Source organism: Cupressus sempervirens, chromosome 4 (assembly GCF_028749045.1).
Source record: "Cupressus sempervirens isolate cs-2001-9-10 chromosome 4, ASM2874904v1, whole genome shotgun sequence".
NCBI classification, from domain to species: domain Eukaryota; kingdom Viridiplantae; phylum Streptophyta; class Pinopsida; order Cupressales; family Cupressaceae; genus Cupressus; species Cupressus sempervirens.
Window position 1 is genome coordinate 347,315,953 of NC_143121.1, and position 22,632 is coordinate 347,338,584.

The window sequence follows — 22,632 nt, forward strand, 5'->3', positions numbered from 1 at the left end:
AACCTTCAAGATCTCAACTCATGCTCGCAAGCCACCGAGCAACCTCCTTGTTTTTAAACCGCAGCCACTAGCTCTTCTCACAAACTTTATCCAAGATCCAAGTGTAAACTGCCTCACATTCGGCGCTTTGTCCACACGCTCACAACTCCACCACAATCTTGCTGTAAACTGCCTCACATTCGGCGCTCTGTCCACAGACTCAGGAAAACTCACTCCTCGCTTCCTCTTCTCTTCAAGCTTCTACAAAGAAGAGATCACACCTTCAAGCTTTCACACCTTGAAGCTTCTACTTCCGAACTTTCACACCTTGAAGCTTTTCCTTCCAAAGCTTGATTAGAAATGCTCATATGCCTTGCTTAAATAGGCACTTACCACCCAATGCATGATTTATCCACAACCTTCTAGAATTCCACAATATCCACAACTTTCTAGGATTCCACCTACACAATATCCACAACCTTCTATATTTCCACCTTGATAAATGGAATTACAACCATTTTTATTTTATTTTTTTCTATTAACGCCACCTATGCACCTTGAAAATAGAAATTCCTCTTTTCCTCTTTTTTCTATTTTCTATTTTTTTATTATTTTCTTTCTATTTTCGTCACTGTCTTTCTCCTCCACAATATTTTAATTTTTTAATTTTTTTTCCCATGCAAGATGCTCCTGAATCACTTTTAATGAAGATGAAAGACATTTATGGTCAATTGCAAGCTATAGGTCACATAATGGAAGAAGGTATGATGGTTATAGTGCTAAAAAGCTCAACACATGTATATGAAAAATGTATTGAGACACTCAACATCACATCTACCAATTGACTTGAAGTTTAACGATTTGTGCTACAAGATCTTGTAGCAAGATGGAAGATATTTTGGTAGCAACAATGATATATAGTGTAGAACATGCCTTTTTAGCCAAAGACAAGTGCTAAGGGAAGTGGCCTCAAAAGAAAGTCAAGAAACATTGTTTGTCACTAACCACTTGGTCATATGAAGGAGCATTGCAAAAATAGGTTGGTTGAATAGAAATCCAAATATGCTAGGAGATTTCTTGGCAAGTTAAGAATGACAAATTGCAAAATCTTTTCACCTATGTCATGTCCCCTTCTCTAGGTTAGCAAAGTTTGTTGCATTGTTGACTCGTTTTGCCTTGGCCCTGTGGGCTAACTGGGTCTTCTTTGGGATTAGATCGAGCTTTGGCCTAGGCAATTCTAGCTGTTGGCCAATTTCAACATTTCTGGCGAGCTAATACTCGCATATCCGAGTCCATTTGATCTATGATTTTTTATGCCTGAAGATTTAATTTATTTATTGTAAAGTAACTTTATAACTCAAGTTCATATTATTAATGCACTTTGTTATAGATGAGCACTTTTTTTTTTGTCCTATAATAAAGGACTTTCATTAATCAAAACAAGATTTACATACATATGGGGGAGTCACATATTGACAAAAATGGACTCCCAAGAAACTACTGAAACAACTGTACCCCACCCAATACAAACATTGACAAATTCAAAATGATCAACCAAAAACATGGCATCCGGACTAGACAAAAACCAGGCCCAAGGACTCAAATAGGGGCAGCCTTGGCCCATTAACGGAACCAACCCATAGCCTGTTCCTTGGTGAAGTTGGGGATCTCTACCTCATGGCTTGACCCTACCTCCTCCACCTCGTGCCTTGCAAAAGACCTGCGACCACTGCTAGCTTCACCAACACTTATGCTTTCCATCGATGACACATCAACCCTTGCAACCACCCCATTGCTGCTAACAATTGGTTACTCCATGCCCCTTTGCGTCCTATCCCTTTTCTGAGGTAGTTGGTGATGCACCATCACGACCCTCTGCATCGAGTGGAGCCAGCAAACGGATGGACACACTCTTGTTCGCCACTTGCTCAACACCTCAACCCTTTGGTTTTCCTCGCGTTTACACGAACATTGTAGTGATAGGAACCATTCCTTCGTTGCCATGAGGAGATGCACCTCTGTCGGGGTAGATGATGACCAAACCAATAGTTGTTGGAGTTCACCTTCAATGCCACCAATTAGGTCCTACAACCATTGACCAATGTAAAAGCCAATGCCCACCTCCACTCTGCTCACCACATCTTCTAGCCCCACGACCCATTTAAACTCAAGAAACACCCTTGTAACATGAACCACCTCTTCTTTTCCACCACCAATCATTAGAGCTAGGGCAAGGAAGAGGTAGGAAATTCCTAGATTGGACTGAGGTCACAATCATGGATCAAGTATTCCTCCCCAAAAATTGGGAAAATGGCTTCTCAAAACTCGTCACCATTGAGTATGAAGACATTGCCCAGCCATGATAGCCCCTGTGAATGATGGAATTTGGACACAGAGAAATGTTGGCTTCCATCTTCGGCTCAAACGTACACTAGGCCTTACCAATTTCATAGAGTCCTTCACCAATTTCATAGGGGACAATTGTCTTGGCAATCTCACAAGCTCTAGCCCCAATAAAAACTTGCAAATGAAGGCTCTAGAAAAACATGCTTAAAAGGGTGAGCCATCATTACCGTTACTGCCTACCTTATATCCATCAACTTGTTGTCCTTTGCACAATCATACAAACACTTATTACACCTGCCAAATAATGAGTGAAACTGTCACCTTTCCTATTGAAGCCAACACATGATCATTTTGAATCCTTTGATCGGTTACGAATCTAAATATTCTGGGTAGATTGTATTGAAGTCCTCAAAAAGTTTCAGGTTGTCCTGTGATGATCTCGTCACACCAACCTTAGAAAGCTTATTAGCCATTGAGTTAGCATCTCTTAGAACATGGGAGATTCTAAATTCAACCACTTCCCCAATAGTGTAGGAATGTGTTTAATATATCTGTTTAAGTACCACGTATCCATTTCTCGTTTGAGGATCCTGTTAACCACAATTTGCGAATCCCCTTCAAGATGAAGATTGCGGACCCCAAGTTTGATGCTCATCAAGATTGCTCTGACTGCTGCCAAGCATTTTGCTTGATTGTTAGTTCCATCTGTCACCCGCTTTGCCCCAATTGTGATAAAAAATTCTTTCTGCATTCCTTGCTACAACCTTGATTCTTGATGATCCTTGCTACAAATTTATCTTGATCCATTCGGTATCTGGCGAGATCCAACTTGAATATTTCAAATTTCCTTCAAATGCTAAAGAGGATAATCCCTCATGGGCCCATTAATGGGCCTGAATTTTACCATTGGCCAAGATCATTGAATCATAACATCCTTCTGATTAAACAAGACCTTACCTGGGTTTATTTTGGAGGTTGCATTTGATACCAGTTCAGATATTGCCCATTCCAATCGGCCTAAAAACCTTGAGCTTTCCTTTGCCTTGTCCTAGAAAATCCTCCTATTTCACTCCATCTAGACTTCCCACAATGTTGTGGAAGGAACAATGTTCTAGATCATTGCCAAAATGGAGGACTGATTTAGATTCGACCGAGCTTCCAACCATTTAAAAAAATTTGCAAGCTTGGGCTCTTGCCAATTGAGCTTTTGGAAGATGGAATGCCAAGCCTTCTTTGCAAAATCACAATTGAGAATAAGGCGATCCAATGATTCTTTCACACCTAAATGGGCCTGCGAATTCTAACTGCATCAATCTGTCTCCAGTGAGGATTCACCCATTCCCTGCCAACCAAGTAAAGGATCCTGCCTGGGAAAGACAGGAACTGTGCTAGCATAGTCTACTTTCCCATTCCACTTTCCTATGGAAGTTTTCTAGCAAAGTGTAGCCCACCTTCATAGAGTAATTTCCACTCTTTGACCCGCACCAAAAAGGGAATCTGGCTCTCTAGAACCAATGATTGATCATTTGCTCCAAAGATCTTTTAGTACAACTTGATCAGCTACCAGAATATCCAAGAGTGCAGGGTCTTTCCATTTGAGAACTCTACTCGTTGCCTGGGACTGAGGGTCCACAAAATCTGCCACCTTCTCACCCAATTGTTCTTTGTCATATCTATTATTGTTTAAGAGATCCTTCCAACTGCCAAAATTTTCCGTCCATCCCATGAATCATGCCAAAAATCTTCTTTTTGACTGTTACCAACTTGCCAGGATATGTGATTTGTTATCAGGCTTCTGCAACTGATTAGAAAATTCCATAAGGTCGATCCCCTAGGTGGATTTGCTAATGTCAAGATTCGTTCTCCATGCTGTTCAGATATTTGGCTCTTAGCACTTTTACCCACCTCCATTCAGGCATCACATACATCTGCCAGATAAGCTTCACACCCATGGCAGTGTTGAGAAGTTTCCAGTCCCTTAGCCCTGTGCCACACCCTCCTTTAGGTTGGCATATAGGGAATAAAGTGAGTCCTCTTTGATCAAAGATCATGTAGGGCATGCATCAAAGATTATGAGGATGTTATAACAAGGAGGGAAGGATAGACTCGGGCAATGAAGGATTGTGTAAAGGTAACTAGGGAGGATATTATTTTATGGCAGTCTGAATATTGATGCGAAAATTTCTTTGCAATAACTGTGCAGTGCTGTAATAGCTGTTCCGTAGTAACAGCACTGTTGCTGCCAAAGCTGTACTATGATTGCCTTGCGATGCTGCTAAGGTTGTTCCATAGAAACAACACAGTTGTCACAGAAATTTGTCCTACAATAGGCATAGCTGTTGCTAGACATGATATTTCCATTGTCCATGAAAATAATTTCAGAAGCTTCTGGAAATAACTGCACAGTAGTTTTTGCACCAGTGTTTTGGTTCACACTGAGTGATCCATCATCAGGATGAAGAAAGAATTGTGTGTTGGATTGTAAAGTGAGCTTCCTAAATAGGAGACTAGGGGCAAGCATGAGTAAGATACTAAGAAGAGAATGGAAAATGATAGAAATTAATAGGAAGAAGGAAGAAGATAATACAATTAACCATTAAATAGTAAACAAACTAAGGAATAAATGCATTAGATGAAGAGTTAAACATTATGCACTAGAAAATAGGTTTGATATCAATCTATATTACTTAAGTTATATATAATAATAGAGAAAAATGTCAAAAATTATGATAGCATATGAAACACAAATATATGTTAATCTACATTTTCTTTTTATTGGAACACAGCTTTATCATAAAATAGATTAACACATTTATACATCTTTTCTTATATGGGAGCATTGATGTTCCTGTAAAGGGAAATGCTTAGGTTTTTTGCATAGAAATTGGAATTGTGCAAGATTGACAGCTCAAAGGATGGGGAGATGTGTCTGATAGATATGGCAGTGGACTTCTGTTCGAATTAATATGTTTGGATGCTGTAGTCCTTGCATTAGTGAAACATCCTATTAAGGGACGAGCTTCTTACAGATGTACAGTGACAGGTCGGATGATGCTTGCTGATGTCTGTTGGAGAAACTTGTGGTAGTGGGGGAGAAAAGTTTTGTGTATGAGGTCCAAAGTTGTTTAGAGGCTCACCTTGGGGCATGTATCCAGGTTTAGAAGAGAAAAGGGTAAGAAAATTTCGCAGTGTTGGTACATAAGTTCTATGCCATTCTCAAGGAGTCTCCAAAACTAGGGATTGGGTGTAATTTATCATAGAATTATGGAATGAGTTTCACTTTTGTGATTCTAATAAGAAAATCTGCAAAGTTCTTCAAAATGTTGGTCAGTTAATGTCATGTAGGTAAACTGTTACAGGTGGAAGTAGAAAGGTTCTTGAGGAGACAGCAATAATCAATGTTGCATGGAATAGAGTTACATCTTTTCAAGCTGGCTGAAAATGAATGTGACCATTGTGTGCCAAGAGGAATTTGTCCACCTACAACTTCATCTATTCAGTCAAGAGGAACATGCTTGCCTTGAGATGATCAGAAAAGTTAGTTGCATTTCACAGTATTTTGAAAATTCAGGATTAAGAGATTCTAGCTGCAAGTTGGGATATTGGTCAATAAACTACTAAGACAAAATAATGGGGAGTTGGTGCAGCAAGCGTAGGTTAGGGTCTCATAGAATGAGTGATAATTTGATACAGCATGTGATTCAGAATCAATGGCTGATTTTCATATTAATAGCCAAAGACGAGGTGCAACTATAGGTCTAGTTGTTGACAGTTGTAGAATTCTATGCATGTAATCTTACTGTATAGTTGGAGTTTTTTTCAATTTGTAGCCCTGGGGCTGTTTGTTATAATGAAAACAATGAAATTATAATTTTCAATGCTGCTATACTTGAATCGATGATCATTGTATCTTAAACCTTATACAAATGGCTAAAGTTGAATCTTGATGTCATATACAACTGAATTTGCTAAATCAAATTTCATATATTTGAATTTTATATTTTTATTCCCTGTCATTCCATAAAAATGTCATGCTGGACTGCTGTACCTGAATTGTGACTAGCAGTCTTGTAGTGTGCCTCTCAGAAATGCTGTGGAACATAGAAAAATATTGATAAACAAACAGTGATTTGTAATCCCTTGAGTTGTTCTTAAGTTTTATATGGGAAGATTTATTATGCTAATGATAATTTTGCCCACACATCAATGAATAGTAAGATCACACTGATTACATTATTGATTATTCCCACGATGTCTGGTTTTTCATGTCTAACATTGTTTGGCTTACATATCTCTTACATTGTTTGGCTTTATTTTTATCTCAGGCACAGGATCACAACTCTTTGTATATGACATTGGGCTTGGAAAATTGCTTTCTTCATCCCATGTGTTTGATGGTATTCGAGTGCATGGAATTCATTCATCTTGTTATTTACTTAAAGATTTTGACACTTCCACTTGTGTAAGGATTTCAGCGGTTACAGTTGCAGTTTTTGGGGAAAGAAGAGTCAAATTATTTGACGTACATCTTAGAGGAAAATCAGATAGCAATCATAAGCTTAAAGGGCATATTAGTTTGGATTTGTTACAGGTCCTGCCTACCTTTGGTCATTGGGTCATGGACATTCGATTTTTGAAGGTATTTTCTGGAGGATGATCTTTCTTCACTTCTCTACTTTGTTATTTGAAAACTTTATGTATTTTATATCTTCCTCCTGGATTTAGCTGTACACTTAGTTCTAAAATACACATATTTTCTTTAAGAACATGAGTTTTTCCCTTTGCCATGTTTTTAAACCCTAAGGCAACTTTGATGTTGTAGGGGTTAGACGAGGCCTTGAAGCAGGATTATGGGACTGAAGAAAAGGTTATTGGCAGTTTGCTTGCTGTTGGCCTAAGTGATAATTCTGTTTATCTCTGGGATATTGGTCAATCATGCCATGTGCTCAAGGTGAAATGCACAGGTTAGTTTGTGACCTTTTGGGATAGAGTCCCAATATTTTCAAGAGCTTTTTATTCCTTGCTTTATTTGTAATTCGAAATTTATGACTTTGTATAGTTTTGAAATGCATGATTTGACTTCAAACCAATAACCCTTTGACCACACATTTTCCATTCAATTGCCAACTGCTGTCAATATAATATTTACAAAGGACTTTTTTATAAATTTAATTCCTGGTTACAGATAATATGCCTGATGTACCAAGGGTGTGAATCTACTGACAAAAATGTCTTGGAGGCAATGCTATTTGTAGATAGAATAAACTATAGCACATGCATCAAAAGAAGATGCAATGGCTATGCTGATAGTAATATATTTGACGTACAAATAGTATTGATACAAATTAATAAAATTGAGATTATAATAATAATAAGATCTACAAAATTACAAATAGAACCATAGTCTACATAACATCCCAACACTAATATGAACACATTATCTCTAACCATAATACTAAAATTAATCTAATGAGCTACGGCCGCTCATTTTTTAAGTACTAAACATCTCATCAACAATCTGAATTCTCAATCGCATAGTATTCAAATTATTATTATGTATAATGTCAAATATAGTATTTATTATTTTTTTCCCTTCAAAATCTCACCCCTTTTATTTAATTCATTAGATGTCTACTTCTTCCAAATTTATATGATAAATATTATCACACTCATCTTAACGTTTTAATCAATTATCATCATTCATGACAAAAGGTTCACTTTTGAAATTTCAAATTCAATTTTTAATTATTTTTGTAATATTTAATATGAAAGTGTATATTGTTTTACAATATTTTGGAAAGATATTTTATAATTGTTTATAAATAAAAATCATTTAAAATTTCAACTTTTACACTCGCCCATGATGGCGCACTTTGTTCCCCCGCCATCCCCCCCCCACCTTCCACCCTTGACTGGCACTCCCTAGTTTCACATGCCTTCATTATCTATGATATCCCTGGCCAGCTACCTACCCACCCCACCTTCCTCACCCATTGCCACCTTTTCACTCCCTCCATAGTTGGGGAGGCCATCAGGCTCATGAGATGCAATAGAGCGTCTGACAAAGATGGTTTTCAGGTTGAGATTTTCAAGCTTGATACTCTGATCCTGTGCCCCATTCTCCCTATGCTCTTTAACATGGCAGTGTGCACTGGTTTCCCTGCTTCTTGGTCGAGGCATGTGATTTATCCGATTCATAAATCTGAGCTGGCTTTGGACCTTGGTATCTACAGGACCATCGTGATTGGGCATACCTTTGCCAAGCTTTATGCCACGGTGCTGAACATTATTCTTACCAAACAATTTGACAGGAGACAGTGTCATGCTAGTGGACAGGCTGGATTTCGTGCAGACCATCAAACTATGGATCATATCCTAACCTTGTGGGCTATCATTGAGGAGGCCCAACACCATTCCACGAAAGTCTATTGCTGTTTCGTAGACTGCCGTAAGGCGTTTGACTCGGTACCTGGGGGGCTCTCTTTCAGAGACTCAGAGATATTGGTACTCCAGATATTCTAGTGACAACGATTATGAGACTCTATGAGACAGTGGTTGGTAGATGCAGGACTCTGGAGGGATTTTCAGATCCAATACACAAAACCATTGGGGTGAAGCAGGGCTGTCCTCTCCCCTACGTTATTCGACATCTATATTGATGAGCTAGAGTCCTTCCTTCGTGAGGCTTTGCTCCTCGAGGACTGTTGTTACTTGCACTAGGTTCTGATCTCCATTCTATGTTTGTAGATGATGTGGTCCTCCTAGCCTCCTCTCCAGAGGGGCTCCAAAGGCTTATTGATGGTCTTGCCTTGTTTTGTGATCCTTGTCAGTTGGCGATGAACTTGAGCAAGACTCAGGTCATGGTCTTCAATTGTTTGAAGACTTCACATCTCCACTTCAGCTTACAGGGTCAGCGGATTGAGATTGTCCCTTTATACACTTATCTGGGGGTCAAGTTCTCCAGTCCTCGTTTTAGCATGAGACCGACCCACCTTCCTAGAGTGGCCAAGGGCATGGGCTCCCTTGCCCTCCTTGAGAGACAATACTTCTAGCACCACTTCTAGGACACTAAGTCCAAGCTTTCTCTCTTGGACTCTTTGGTTAGACCCACAATTCTCTATGATGTAGTGGTTTGGGGTTTGTTTCTTCTTGACTCTGACTGGGCCTTGATAGAGTGGGTACAAACACTTCTCCTCCGCTGGATTATCCGTTGCCACCATTACACTCCACTTGTCTTGGCCGAGTTTGGAGCTCATCCTTTCCATCTCAATGCCATTTTCGACTTGATTTGGTTCATTCACCATCTCAGAGGCTTCGTGGACTCGACTGACGGCCAACATAGATACTCGTACCTTGCTTACTGTTCCTTAAGGGACATAGCTAGCTCGACAGGGACAACTAGGGCTCGTTCTTGGTATACCCAGGCCACTATCTTATTGAGCTCGATCGGGATTGACATCAATCATCTTCCGCCATACCAGTTCTCTATGGATGCTCCTACCCACCTCCTCCTCTCACAGTAGGAGCTGAACGAACATGACAAACTCGACATTTATAGGCAGTACATCTCCATGACTTGAATCAGCTAGCCTTCTAATTAGAGCATTTTCTAGAGATCCGTGATGCTATCATTGTTCGGCCCTCGTATTTGAGCCGCTGTTGGTGTCATGCCCTCCGCATCGCCCTGGTGTCTTTTAAAGTTGGAGCCCACTAACTTCGTTGCCAAACCGATCACCACCTTACCAGAGAGGAACGGGTGTGTTGCCTTTGCACTTTATCTGAGACGAAAACTGAGACCCATTTTATCTTCAGGTGTCCCATCTACTATGAGATCAGAGGCAGATTCCATTGCCTATTTAGAGATTGTAGATCCCTCTTTGCATTTTTTCTATTACCCGGACTAGAGATGCTTAGCGCTCTACCTCCGGGAGACCTCCCAACTTAGAGATCACACCTTACAGCTCTGGTTCCCTCAGAACCAGACCTTGGATCAGCTCATCACGGACTTCTTTCCACCTGCGCCCACTTCAGGGGGTACAAAATGACCTCATCGACCCATCTCCAGACACACCCGATCTGTTAGACCTTGGCATGGGTTCCTTAGACAACAACACCCTATCCCCACTACTACGAGAGGCAGAGGCAGAGTCGGGCCCAAACCCGTGCTCGTTCTGGTCCTTACCCCTCTGTACAAGATTTCTTTGTACCGAGAAAGGACTGATGGTCCTCTCTTTCTTCTGGTTGTTTTCCCTTTTGTAGCGCTTTTTTTTTCCGGACAGCGTTGGGTGTTCCTACTGGTTATTTTTCTTCACTGTACTGTTGTATCTTTCAGTCCCATATACCCTTGTTGGTCTCTTGTTGGACATTAATATCATTATTTTATTTTATCTTATCCTATCTAACTTAAAATGTTTTTCTAAAATGTGGATTTGGAACATGGTCATAAGAGGTAAAATTGAATAATTTTACATTTAGCATTTACTAATTATAGACTGATAATTAATATTTTCTAAGAATGTCAAATGAGACATTGAAATGACCAAACCATCATCAAAATCTGATATGAGAGGTAGGGGTGTGCAATTTGTCCCCTTCCTAATTTTTCCTAGAATTTTTCAGAATCACAATTGTGACAAACAACAATATTTTCCAATTGACACATTAATAATCTCATGCACTATATGCAAAACAATAGGCCATTTTTTTCCCTATTTGACTTTTAACACTTAATGGCACAATTGCTAATAACTTATTAAACAAAATTTAAAATTGGAATAGCATGAATAGAAAGTTCAATTAATGCTGAGTGCTTCATTTATTCCTAATGTGATGAGTTCTAAATGTTCCATTCATTGTCACATGAGATGGAATCTTATGAACCAGTACTCATGAAACACGAGACAAGGAGTTTAATTAAAAAACTATAACTTGAATCCTAATAGCAATATCACAAGTTTAATAATTACAAATTCTATTACAATACTAAGTACAAAATAATCTAAAAAGAATATAAAAAAAAATAAATATTATTTTAAGAGCCCCACAATAGTACTCAATTCTTATTATTGTATTTATTTTAAGAAAGATTTGAATTATATGGATATCAAGATCTGCAGTATAGAAAATTATAGTAATATCAATAAACATATACCTAAATAAGAAATTATTCTTTCATGAGATGATGATATTGAGGGGGTTAACTCAACAACAATACAATCCAAATTATATGTGATTTAAACAAATGATCAAGGTAATTATTGGATATTGAAATAAAAAAGTACAATGACATATTTTATATGAATATTATAGTGCTTAATAATTAATAAATAATAATAATTTATATTTTAATTGATTACTATTAAACTAATAAATAAATAGAACCTAGTTCTTTGTTTTAGTTTGGTCACGATTATTATAAATAATGTAATAAGTTAGATAAATATATAAATTAATGATTTTTTTGCTGCTTATTATTGATTAATACAAAAGTGGAGAGAGACATTGATGTGTTGGAAGGAATGTGAGATGGGGCGGCCTGTTGTTTCATCTAACATAGCCTCTTCTCTCTAGGTGAGGTGCCACTCTAAGCTTCCAGTATCTTTACAACTCCAGTGTTTTTTTTAGTGGTGAATCTTTGCCAATTGGCTATTCCGTCTCTTTGGGAAATCGCAATTTGGCAAATAAAACCTACATAAGGGGTCAACCATGTCGCCAAGATATTAAATAATTTGGGTCAAAATTCGAGGCTAATCGCTTATTAGTTTACACACAATTGGTCACAAATCCCGGTCCAATCGCCGATGTAATCTACTTTTAAAACACAATTATTTTAAAATTTTTGCCTAGTTTCCCTAATGTTTTTTTATTAGACAATGTTATTTCGCCCTTAAAATAAAATAATATTTTCCCTCGGGTTGTGCATCGCCCACCATTTCACTGACATGTGTCTCTAACTATCCCCGTTTAGCCAACTATTTTATGTTTTAGTCTTTGGCACACGTGTCCTAATTCCGGGAAGATTGAGACTTTATTGTATGTCGTTTAAAATTAGGCCCGAAATAGAATGAAGCCATTGATCTATATTAAATCAACGGTCCAAATTAATTCTTTTCACCATAAAATGACAACATTAAAAGTGATGACGACCAAGTTGGCAATAAAAAAAGGTACATTATTAATTGAATCTTAATGGATTGGCATGCTACAAGTACACTATATAGTGTACACTTGGCATGTGGGTCATGGACCACTTTTGACTCTATAAATTCACCAAAAAATTAAATAATCTCTCTTTGGAAATTAACATATTATCCAACTATATTAATATTTTGTGTTATATAAAATAATTAATTCGCCTCTTACATTACAAAAATGTTTATGACCAATAAAAAAAATCACCTACATTTATTTGCGTACCAAAAAAAATAAAATTAATTCGCCACAATTATTATTAAATTTTGATACGGAAATGAAAATTTCGCCAATAGAAAATAATTTTCTCCCTTGCCTCAAATGAATAAATTGTCCTCGGTTAGAATTTTTTCCTACATATTTAATGTTGAATTCGCCAACATTTTACATATTTTTCTCGGAAGGGGTTTCTTAAAGTTATCCCTGTACAACTCAGATTGCACAACTCTTTCTCCATTGATGAACTTACAACTGTTGTAAGTTCTTGGCATTATAGTGAAATCTCCTGCTTGTTTTTACTACTAAATCTTTTAAGCTACTATTGCTCGGTAAGTCTAGCAATAGTTTTCTTTGAAGGAAAGAATCCCATTAAGTTTTAATTGTTTCTTCTCTCTTCTTAGTCCATTTCTTAGTTCGAGCGTGTCTAGTGGCAGTGTCCATTATACCCAAACAGAGGTAGGTTGACGTCCACTCCAACTCCTACATACAACCATAAGCAATGACCAATACCTTATATGTTCACAGACTCCCACTATATCTCAAGACCATGTCTTGCGATGGTGTCAAGATGTAAAGCTCAAGGCGATTTCGTCCCTTAGGTTCCATGGTAAAAGAAATGTCCAGTACTCAACAAACAACCTCCTTTCTCCTTCATGTATAGTCCAATCAATATTACTCTTCCATTATGTTATTCCTCAACATAAACCTTTTGTGTCTAAATGCTCGCCTATTTCATTAGACACGTCTTAGTCTTCTTAAATGCTTGTATCATGCAAATCATTTTGTTAATGTTCTCCCGAATTTTTTCCCTTCCAATCATTTCTTTATTTTCTTGCGGTCTTATTATTTTCTTATTCCCACGATGTATGTGTGAGCTGCTATGTATAGCCAAGGGAATTCTATTTAATATTGATTTTAAGTTTATAAAGTCCCCCTCCTTAACCAATATTAAAATATTAAATTTGAATGGTCACTTATAGCCTTGACTTCAAATATATAATAAATGGTGTAAATAAGCTTAGAATCCCATGTATTTGAGGTGTTTGGAAATGCCCCAACGAGACACATTGATTCACAACCACTATAAAGTCATGCCAATATCCCTTTGAAGTCCTAGTCATCCCTTGGGATCACAAGAGTATGAAATAATGACTAGTCTCCATGTCCATCTCAAACAGGGGATATTACAGTTCACATCCCTTGAAATTTCTTGTCCTCAAGCAATTTCAGTGCTGGATGTTGTAAGATAGCCTTGCTCTCCCATGTAGCATCCTCACGCAATAGATCCTTCCACTACACTAAGTATACTCTAATAGTCCTCCAACGGAGCATACACTCTCTAGTATCCAAAATGGCCTCAGGAACCAATACCAATTTCCCTTCATCATCTAGAGAAGACAACACTGCTGAAGGTGTCACATTAAGTCCCAATGCCTTCTTGAGGTGTGACACATGAAATACATTATGTATCTTGCTATCCACTGCTAACTCCAGCTCATATGCCCCGTCTTCAAGCCTCCTATTCACCCTAAAAGACCCATAATATCACGACTTCAACTTCTCCGCTGCACTCCTCTTAAGTGAGGATTTCCTGTAGGGCTGTAGCATAAGATAAACCATGTCTCCTGTCTCAAATAACTACTCAACTCTGCGCTGATCTGCATATTGTTTTTGCTGGTTTTGTGCCTTCTACATATTTTCCCTCAAAGACCTCATGATATCTTGGTCCTCCTGTGGTAAAGCTTTAGCCCTAGGTGCCTTGTTGTCACTAAGAAGAAAGTCTAAGTAGCTTTGAGCATTATATCCATAGAGAGCCATGAATGGTGTCATCTAGCTAGACATGTGGTATTATAATAATACTCACCAAGGTGCAACCACTTCACCCATGCCTTCTACTGTCTTGCTATGTAATTGCATTGATATCTCTTAACCCATTTATTTACTATTTCAGTTTGACTATCGGTTTGAGAGTGGTTGCTAGGGCTTGGGGTGAGCTCACTCGCAGATAATCCGAAAAGATCCTGCCAAAAGGAGACTCATAAACCTGTTGTCTCGATCACTGACAATGGTCAGTGGCAACCCATGCAATCTAAATTTCTCCTTGAAAAATAAATCGACCACTCGTACCGCTATGTATCTAAGAAGTGTGTAAACTTTGTGAAATGATCTACTACTACATAAATATAATCTTTGCCTTGGATTGTAGGCATGCCCATTATAAAGTCCACTGATACGTTGTCTCACTTCCTCTTTGGAATGTGCAAGGGCTGCAACGACCCACTAGGAAAAGAGTTCTTATGCTTATTCTGTTGGCAAACTGTGCACTCTCTCACATGGTGTAATACATCTGTTTTGAGCCCCTTCCATGTAAAGTGCTCTCTCTCACTTGCATGATTTCTTGAAGTATCCTTGATGACCAGTCATAGGTGAGTCACGGAAGGATCTCAAAATCTATAGCTTCAGAGTAGACCGAGGTACCAATTATTTTTGGCCCTTACCTATGATCAAATCATTCACCACTGAATTCTCCTCATCTTTTGTAATACCATCCATGATGCTCGTAGCCTAGTAGTTCTTTGCATACTGTGCTGAGATCAGTTTTCTCCAATCATCTGATATAGCCCCTAAGGCACACAAGTAAGGTCTCCACAACAAAGTATCAACAACAATGTTTTTGTTTCCTTTGACAACTATGTCAAAGTCATAAGCCCGTAGTTTACTGACCTAATTTTGTTGTCTATCATTCAACTCTTTTTGTCCAAGGAAATGTTTTAGACTGTCATGATCTATTTTAACTATGAATATCTTGCCCACCAAATAGATGTTTGAATTTAGCCGATGCATGCACAATGGCTAACATCTCCTTTTCATAAATGCTGTAACTCTTCTCAATACCATTTGGTTTCCTCCTTTCAAAAACAATTAGGCTTTTATTGTTAGAATTGCTCCAACTCCCTCTCCAGATCATCACAATGTACCTCAAATGGTTTGTTAAAATATAGGGTGGCTAAAACCAGGCAAGTGCTTATCAACACCTTGAACATGTCAAAGCACTTCTGTAATTTATCTATCCACTCAAATGCATCCTTTCGAGTCACATATGTGAGAGGAGCTGCTGGCTATGAATATCGCTTCACTGAGCAATGGTAAAAGCCACATAACCCCTTGAATCCTCTAAGGCATGATAGATTCCTATGGTGGTGGCCAGTCCATAATGGATTTTCTCCAAATCCACTTGAACACCCTCGACATTGATGATGTGACCCAGATATAACAACTCAGTCATCCCAAGCTCAATTTTTGACATTTTAGCATACAAGGACTCTCACTCAAGAATGCTCAGTACAATATCAAGTTGTTTCAAATGCTCCTCCCAAGTCCTGTTGTATATAAGAATATCATCAAAGGAAATCAACACAAACCTCCTTAGCTGATCCTTGAATATCTTGTTCATACATGACTGAAAGGTAGTTGGTGCATTAGTCAAGCCAAAGGGCATCACTAAGAATTCAAAATGCCCATAATAAAGTCGTCTTCTCTATGTCATCCTTCCTGACTCTTATCTTATGATACCTTGATCTCAGTTCTATCGTCGAAAATTAGTACGCTCCATGTAACTCATAAGTAAGCTCATCTATACAGGGAATTTGGTACCTATTTTCGATTGTCCTCTTATTGAACTCCCTATAGTCTATGCACATGCAAAAAGTCTCATCCTTTTTCTTAACTAAAACTACTGCTAAAACAAATGGGATCTTACTAGGTCTGATATGTCTTATCTCAATTAATTCTCTAATTGTCTTTTCAATTTCATCCTTACATCTCTTTGGATGCCTATAGGGAGTAATAGTTACCAATTTAGCTCCTTCCTCGAGCTCTATCACATGCTACATACCTTTGTCTGGTGACTTGCTTGATGGTATATCTTTAAACACTTTAGAGTGTTTGATCAAAAGCTCCTAAACCTGTGGGGGATAATCACGTTTGTGCTGCGCACTCTCCTCTGGCATCACCACAATCCTTGCTGCTCACTCTACCTAGTCATGTTGTATCAACCTCTCCATCTATCTAAGTGACACTGCCTTAAGCCTCCCATTTGATAGTGCTCTAATTACCACCTTCTTACCCTGATGTTCAAATTTTAGGCCCATTCTGTGCAAATTGAAATTGAACTAGTGAAGTGACTTCATCTAAGTCATGCCATGAATGCAATCATAGCCCTCTACGTTAACAATGAAAAATTTCCCTACCATATCGTACTCTCCCATCCGCAAGTGCATGGTGCATTTCCTTAATCACATGAGTGCTATGAAGTGTGTGTCCCTTGGCTACTATCACTCTAAAGCCCCCATGCCCCTCTCTTTGGAGTCCTATTCTCTTAACTAACTTTTCTGACATGAAATTTTGCATAGTGCATGTATCCACCAAAGTAATAACTCACTGCCCCTATATTACGCTCCTTATTCTAAATGTTATTGCTTGGTCATCACCGGAGAGCTCCGCAATTATTTTTCCATCACCTGTTTCATCTCCCATGGGTTTTGTCTCTATGCTGTCCTCTAAATCAGATTGTGTATCCTCATCCTCTGAAAGTGATTCCTCTACTGAAAAATACTCTATTTGGGCTGCCTTGGCCTTTACTGGACACTTGGAAGATAGATAGGTCCCATGTTTCCCTACATTGGAATCATAGTTTCTTTCTCTTGAAGAGCTGATCACTATCTAACCTTGTTGTTTCGTTTTTGGATGGAAGGTCTTTCCGGACAATTTTCTTATCCTTATCGTTCTTAGAAGTGGATGCCTTAGAATGAAATTCTTATCTAGAAGATGGAGGTTCCATGTCTCTAGCCTTTTTATAGGCTTCCTGAGGTGGTTGGATTTGAAACCTTAACCCATCCCTCTAGAGGCTTCACAAGTCCATCGATAAATAACACCAATAACCGCCTTTGAGAGATATCCATAACCAAAACCGAGTCTCTGAAATTCTGTGATGTAAGTATTACTAAACCCCACTGTGTAAGTTGAGGTAATTCCTTAAAGCGTAATTCAGGGTCCTTGTAAAAATGCTCAATCAACATCTTGGTGTAATCAGTATAGGAAGAAACTGGTCATGACCCAAAGTGACCATGGTATGGTGCCACTACTCACGTGCTCGACCATCCAAATGTAACGTTGCAAATTTAATGGCCACTTCTTCCAACATTGAGTTCAAGTGAAAATACATATCCATCTTCTGTACCCTTGCCCTGGCAGTCATCCAATTGGATCCATCAAAATAAGGTAAAGAAAGTTTACCAACTTTCCTTTGCAAATCAGTGTGTTGTCGCCTACCACCTGTCTGAGGCATGTGTTTCAGCCTCACATCCATGTACTCTTCGAAAGTAATGGCTGTCATGAACTCTTTCCACCACTTTCCAATCTCTCCTAAACTTAGTCCGCAACTTAGTAATTTGAGGCTCGTGTCCCTGCTGAATTGGAAATCGGGATGGAAAGGTAGGTATAATGGGTCTTTAGCATACTGTTCTTGTTGGTCTAGGCACTTGCTCAAAATTATCCCCCACTTATGCTCCTCCACTGTTCTTCCCATTAAGTACCTCATTATTGCCTCCATTATTACCTACATTATTCCCACCATTATTTTCTGTATTATTCCCACCTTCATTCCCAACATGATTAACACTTGCTTTCTCATTTATACCCAGTTGCCTAGTATCATTTGTGTCAAAATTTTCCTCTGCTGATTCTGTTCCCAAGTTCATGTTCAACTATGTATTGTCCCCATGCTATTGTATCCAATAAATGCAGAAACCTCTTCTCTCTAGGATCCCTAACATTCCCGTCCCCCATACTATCAACAACCTGTTCATCTGCAATAAACTTCCCTCCTGATTTCCCTATTTTTTTTGACCTACATTTAATTGTGCCTTGGTTCTCCTCAACTTATAATGATGTGTTAATGGATGAACACTCGAATCTTTCATATCACTGCCTATTTATTACATTATTTACCCACAAGGATGACAAGATCATAAGCTCTGATACCACTGAAATGTCCCACCCCTTTTTCCCACTAAATCTTTTAAGCTATGATTGTTCAGTAATTCTGGCAACAATTTGCTTTGAAAGAAAGAATCCTGCTAAGTTTTAATTGTTTCTTTTCTCTTCTTAGTCAATGGGTAGAGTTATTGTTCAATGAGATTTGCAAAGGTTTTGCAACAAAGAATTGAATGTAGAAACAACCAATGGAATAATAGAACAGCAACAAACTAGTGATTTCATTCATTAATCAAATAGTCTTTGTTACAACCAGAAAATTTTACATTGACTTGTTTCATGGAGAGACCAACCTGTAGTACACAGCAACTGGAATTCGTTATTGATAAGAAACAATAGTTCCATTGGTGAGCATTCTTCTACAACAATCACAACTCAACTATAACTTATCCTTCTGGTACTGTCAGTCAAACTTCTCAGGATAAATATCAGTCGGTTTGTACATGCTTGGTTACCATCAAATATATGTTTGATCAATCTGAGATGATTAAACTGTGCCTGCATCTGTACTTCATACCTCCTTACATGGCCAGTAAAGCAACCTTTCTAGCAGCGGCTATAAGTATAGCTTCAGTTGGTGACACACAACTTCAAATGATGGAATCTGAACCTGTGATGACAACTATTTCTCAGTCACCGCGTGTCTAATGGCAATGTCCACGATACCTAAACACAGATAGGTTGGCTTCTACTCGAGTTTCTCCTATGTACAACCGTAAGCAATGACCGATACCTCATATGTTCTCACACTCCCACAACATCTCAAGCCCTTGTCTTGCAATGGCGTCAAGATCAAAAGCTCAAGGGGATTTCATCCTTTAAGGCTTCATGGTAAAAGAAATGTCCAATACTCAACAAACAACCTCCTTTCTCCTTTACATACAATCCAATCATTATTAATCTTCCATTTTGTTTTTCCTCAACATAGACCTTCTATGTCAAAATGCTCACCTATTTCATCAGATGTGTCTCTTTGGCTTGGGAGTTTCCCGTCTCTCCATAAACTTATAAATAAGGAAATAAAGGGGGAGAGATGCGGCAAGAAGACATATATTAGATAAGATGTAAAAGAGAAATTTTAGAAGGTGAATGAGAGCTAAAAGGAGAAATAAGGAGGAATAATATATTATTTGTAATTTGGATATGTAAAATATTGTAAATAAGTAAAGATCACTTGTACCCATTTTATAAATATAATGCAAGAGTCCTGTTTTGCTTATTCGTCTTGAAAATTGAAGTTCAAATATTTTGTTCAGATTTGTCCTCTATGATTATTGATTTTTAATCAATTGCTGCTAATGGTGGAGAAGTTTGATTTTAATACATATCTTCGATTATCAAAATTTGCATATGAAATGTTGTCTATGGAAATTTTTTCTAATTGGCTTTCCGAAGAAATTAAATTCAATTAGACTAGGTTTTGTGTTGCTAGTTGAAGTTTTAGCCTATAAAGTAGCAGATGGTATAATACTGTCTCTCAGGCTTGTATATAAGGATTTGAAGAAGTTTGACTCTACTTGCCCAAGGTGGAATAAGGGACTGGTTTGCATTTTATGTAGAAAATGGGTTAACATCTGAAGTCTTGAAGTTCGATATTCCCTCATATCCATATTTCATAAACATTATTCCTTCCATTCAAATAACATTCATTTCACAAACAAATATCAAAGAATTCATACAAATTTCGTTTTTGGATAAGTTTCAAATATTTTGCCAACCTAAGAATTCTTAAAGAATTCATGCTCATCGAATTCGCTATATAAAAGCTTTGAACAAGTTGATTAGGTTTAAAGTGAAGGTTTACCCGCCTAGGTGTAGTAAAGCGTGAAGTGCAAGGGGATTGTAGTCATTCCTGTTCGTTGGCCAGAATTGATTGAGGAATCCTACCGGAGAAGTGGCAAAGCTCTTGGAATTCAAATCTGTGGTTTTGGGAATCAACATAACCTTTTTGTCGTTTAAAGTGAAGGTTTACCCGCCTAGGTGTAGCAAAGTCTGAAGTGCAAGGGGATTGAAGTCATTCCCGTTCATTGGCTAGAACTGATTGAGGAATCCTACTGGAGAAGTGGCAAAGCTCTTGGAATTCAAATCTGTGGTTTTGGGAACCAACATGACCTTTTTGTCGATTTCAGACTTCTTCCTAATTGTCTAGAGTAGCTAGTTTGTTTGTTTGAGCGTTTCTTATTGTTCCGATTTTTTTCCGGACACAGTTTGGTGTTCCTTCTATTTGCTGGGTTGCTGTCTTTTAATGGCAGTTCCTTAGGCCTTTTGCTGGTCTTTTGTTGGACATTAATAAAATTAGCTTATACTTCTTCAGTAGTCAAGAAATGGGACCATGTTGTTGGAAAATCATCCTTCCTCATTTTTGTATGAGTACATTGGAGCATTGCATGAACAAAGAAACACTGTTATATCTTCTGAAATACTTTGTTATTCTTATCTTGTAAATCGGTTTATTGTAAATCGGTTTACTGTGCTCAAATAATTGTATATCTAAATAGTCAGAAAACATTATTTGTAGTGTTCTATCAACATTTATCTTTGTCATTTGGTCATGTTCTAGTTGTTTTTGGTTGTTTTGGCCAATCCTTGTTAGTCAGATTAAAGTTTTGTTATGCCTATAATTCTTTGTAATGTCATCTCATGTTTCCTTAATGCTTCCATTTACTTCTCATGGATGTTTGTTTTTCTACATGCAATTAAATCTGTCTTGTCATAATGCCAACTTTAATAATTCTTTGTATCCATTCTAAAGTTATTTTCCTGGAATATCGAGTTGGAAAGCACATAAAACACCATTATACTATCCTCCACTTCATATTTACTGTAAAAGTAAAAGTCATCAATCATATGAATATATTAGCTTTTTTCATTATCTGGTGCATGGTGATCAGATTATCAGGGAGACATATGACGTTATATTTCACAATCTCTGATAGTGGAGCAAGACAATTTTATTTTTATATGGCATTGCTTTACATTTACATTGTTGCCATGGTCTTCATTTCCAGAGAGGTGCCTTTTGTATTCTATGAGTTTATGGGGTGACTCAGTAAAGACACTTTGTATTGCATCTGGTACGATCTATAATGAGGTAAAATCTTTTCTCTTTTCTAATTCCCTGCAAGATGTAACTTTTTCAACTTACATTCTGTAGAAATCATGTTTATATTGCTAAACCTCTTGGTATTATGATATCTAATGTGGAGCTTGCAGAACCTGTCGCCCTTATAAAGTTTATGAGATCTAAACATAAATAAGATTCTTTTAATTTTTGTTTGGCAAAGTGTGAAAATTTAAGCTTATTGCATGTATACTCAGTCTAAGATTTCATGGTTAATATCCCATGTCCCATTTTAAATTTTTGTGTTGAGATATTTCTGTAGAGCAATATATGGTGTGGCTGCTTTCTATCAACTACTTATATGAGTTTAGTTGATCACATATTTTTCATTGAGGAAAATTCTAAAGGAGAGAGTACTTAAATTAGTTTAAGACTGTGTGTATCATTTTCTAATTTTTGCTTTGTTTCATGTCAGATTTTGATTTGGAAAGTTGTTTCTCAACAAACTGGTGCCAGTGAAATAAGTTTAGAGGTGCCACCTTGCACTGATACTTATACTGAGTGCACAGACAAAATATGGCATAGTCAACATAGTTCTGTTTTATTGAATAGACTCACTGGGCACGAGGGGTCAATTTTTCGAATTGCATGGTCACTGAATGGATCAACACTTATCTCTGCCTCTGATGATCGCAGGTAGACTGCTCCTTTGCAAGTATGTATTGGCTATAGTGAATGTATATGCTGTGCTTAATTCAATTTGATTAATTTTGTCTGTGCAC

At 37.8% G+C, this 22,632-nt stretch overlaps 1 protein-coding gene across 4 annotated transcripts in view; it reads left to right on the plus strand.

Moving 5' to 3' along the window:
* The window catches only part of LOC149561457 (Transducin family protein / WD-40 repeat family protein), a 175,252-nt gene that overhangs the window by 9,844 nt on the left and 142,776 nt on the right, over positions 1–22,632 (plus strand). For 3 of the 4 annotated variants that reach the window (XM_089825160.1, XM_089825159.1, XM_089825161.1), the window contains exons 2-5: positions 6,651–6,964; positions 7,148–7,289; positions 21,798–21,880; positions 22,326–22,546. In XM_089825160.1, coding sequence (XP_089681286.1) covers positions 6,651–6,964; positions 7,148–7,289; positions 21,798–21,880; positions 22,326–22,546 — 760 coding nt within the window. Of the gene's footprint in view, positions 1–6,650; positions 6,965–7,147; positions 7,290–21,797; positions 21,881–22,325; positions 22,566–22,632 lie in introns of those variants that run through there. The other variant, XM_089825162.1, reaches the window with a different exon arrangement.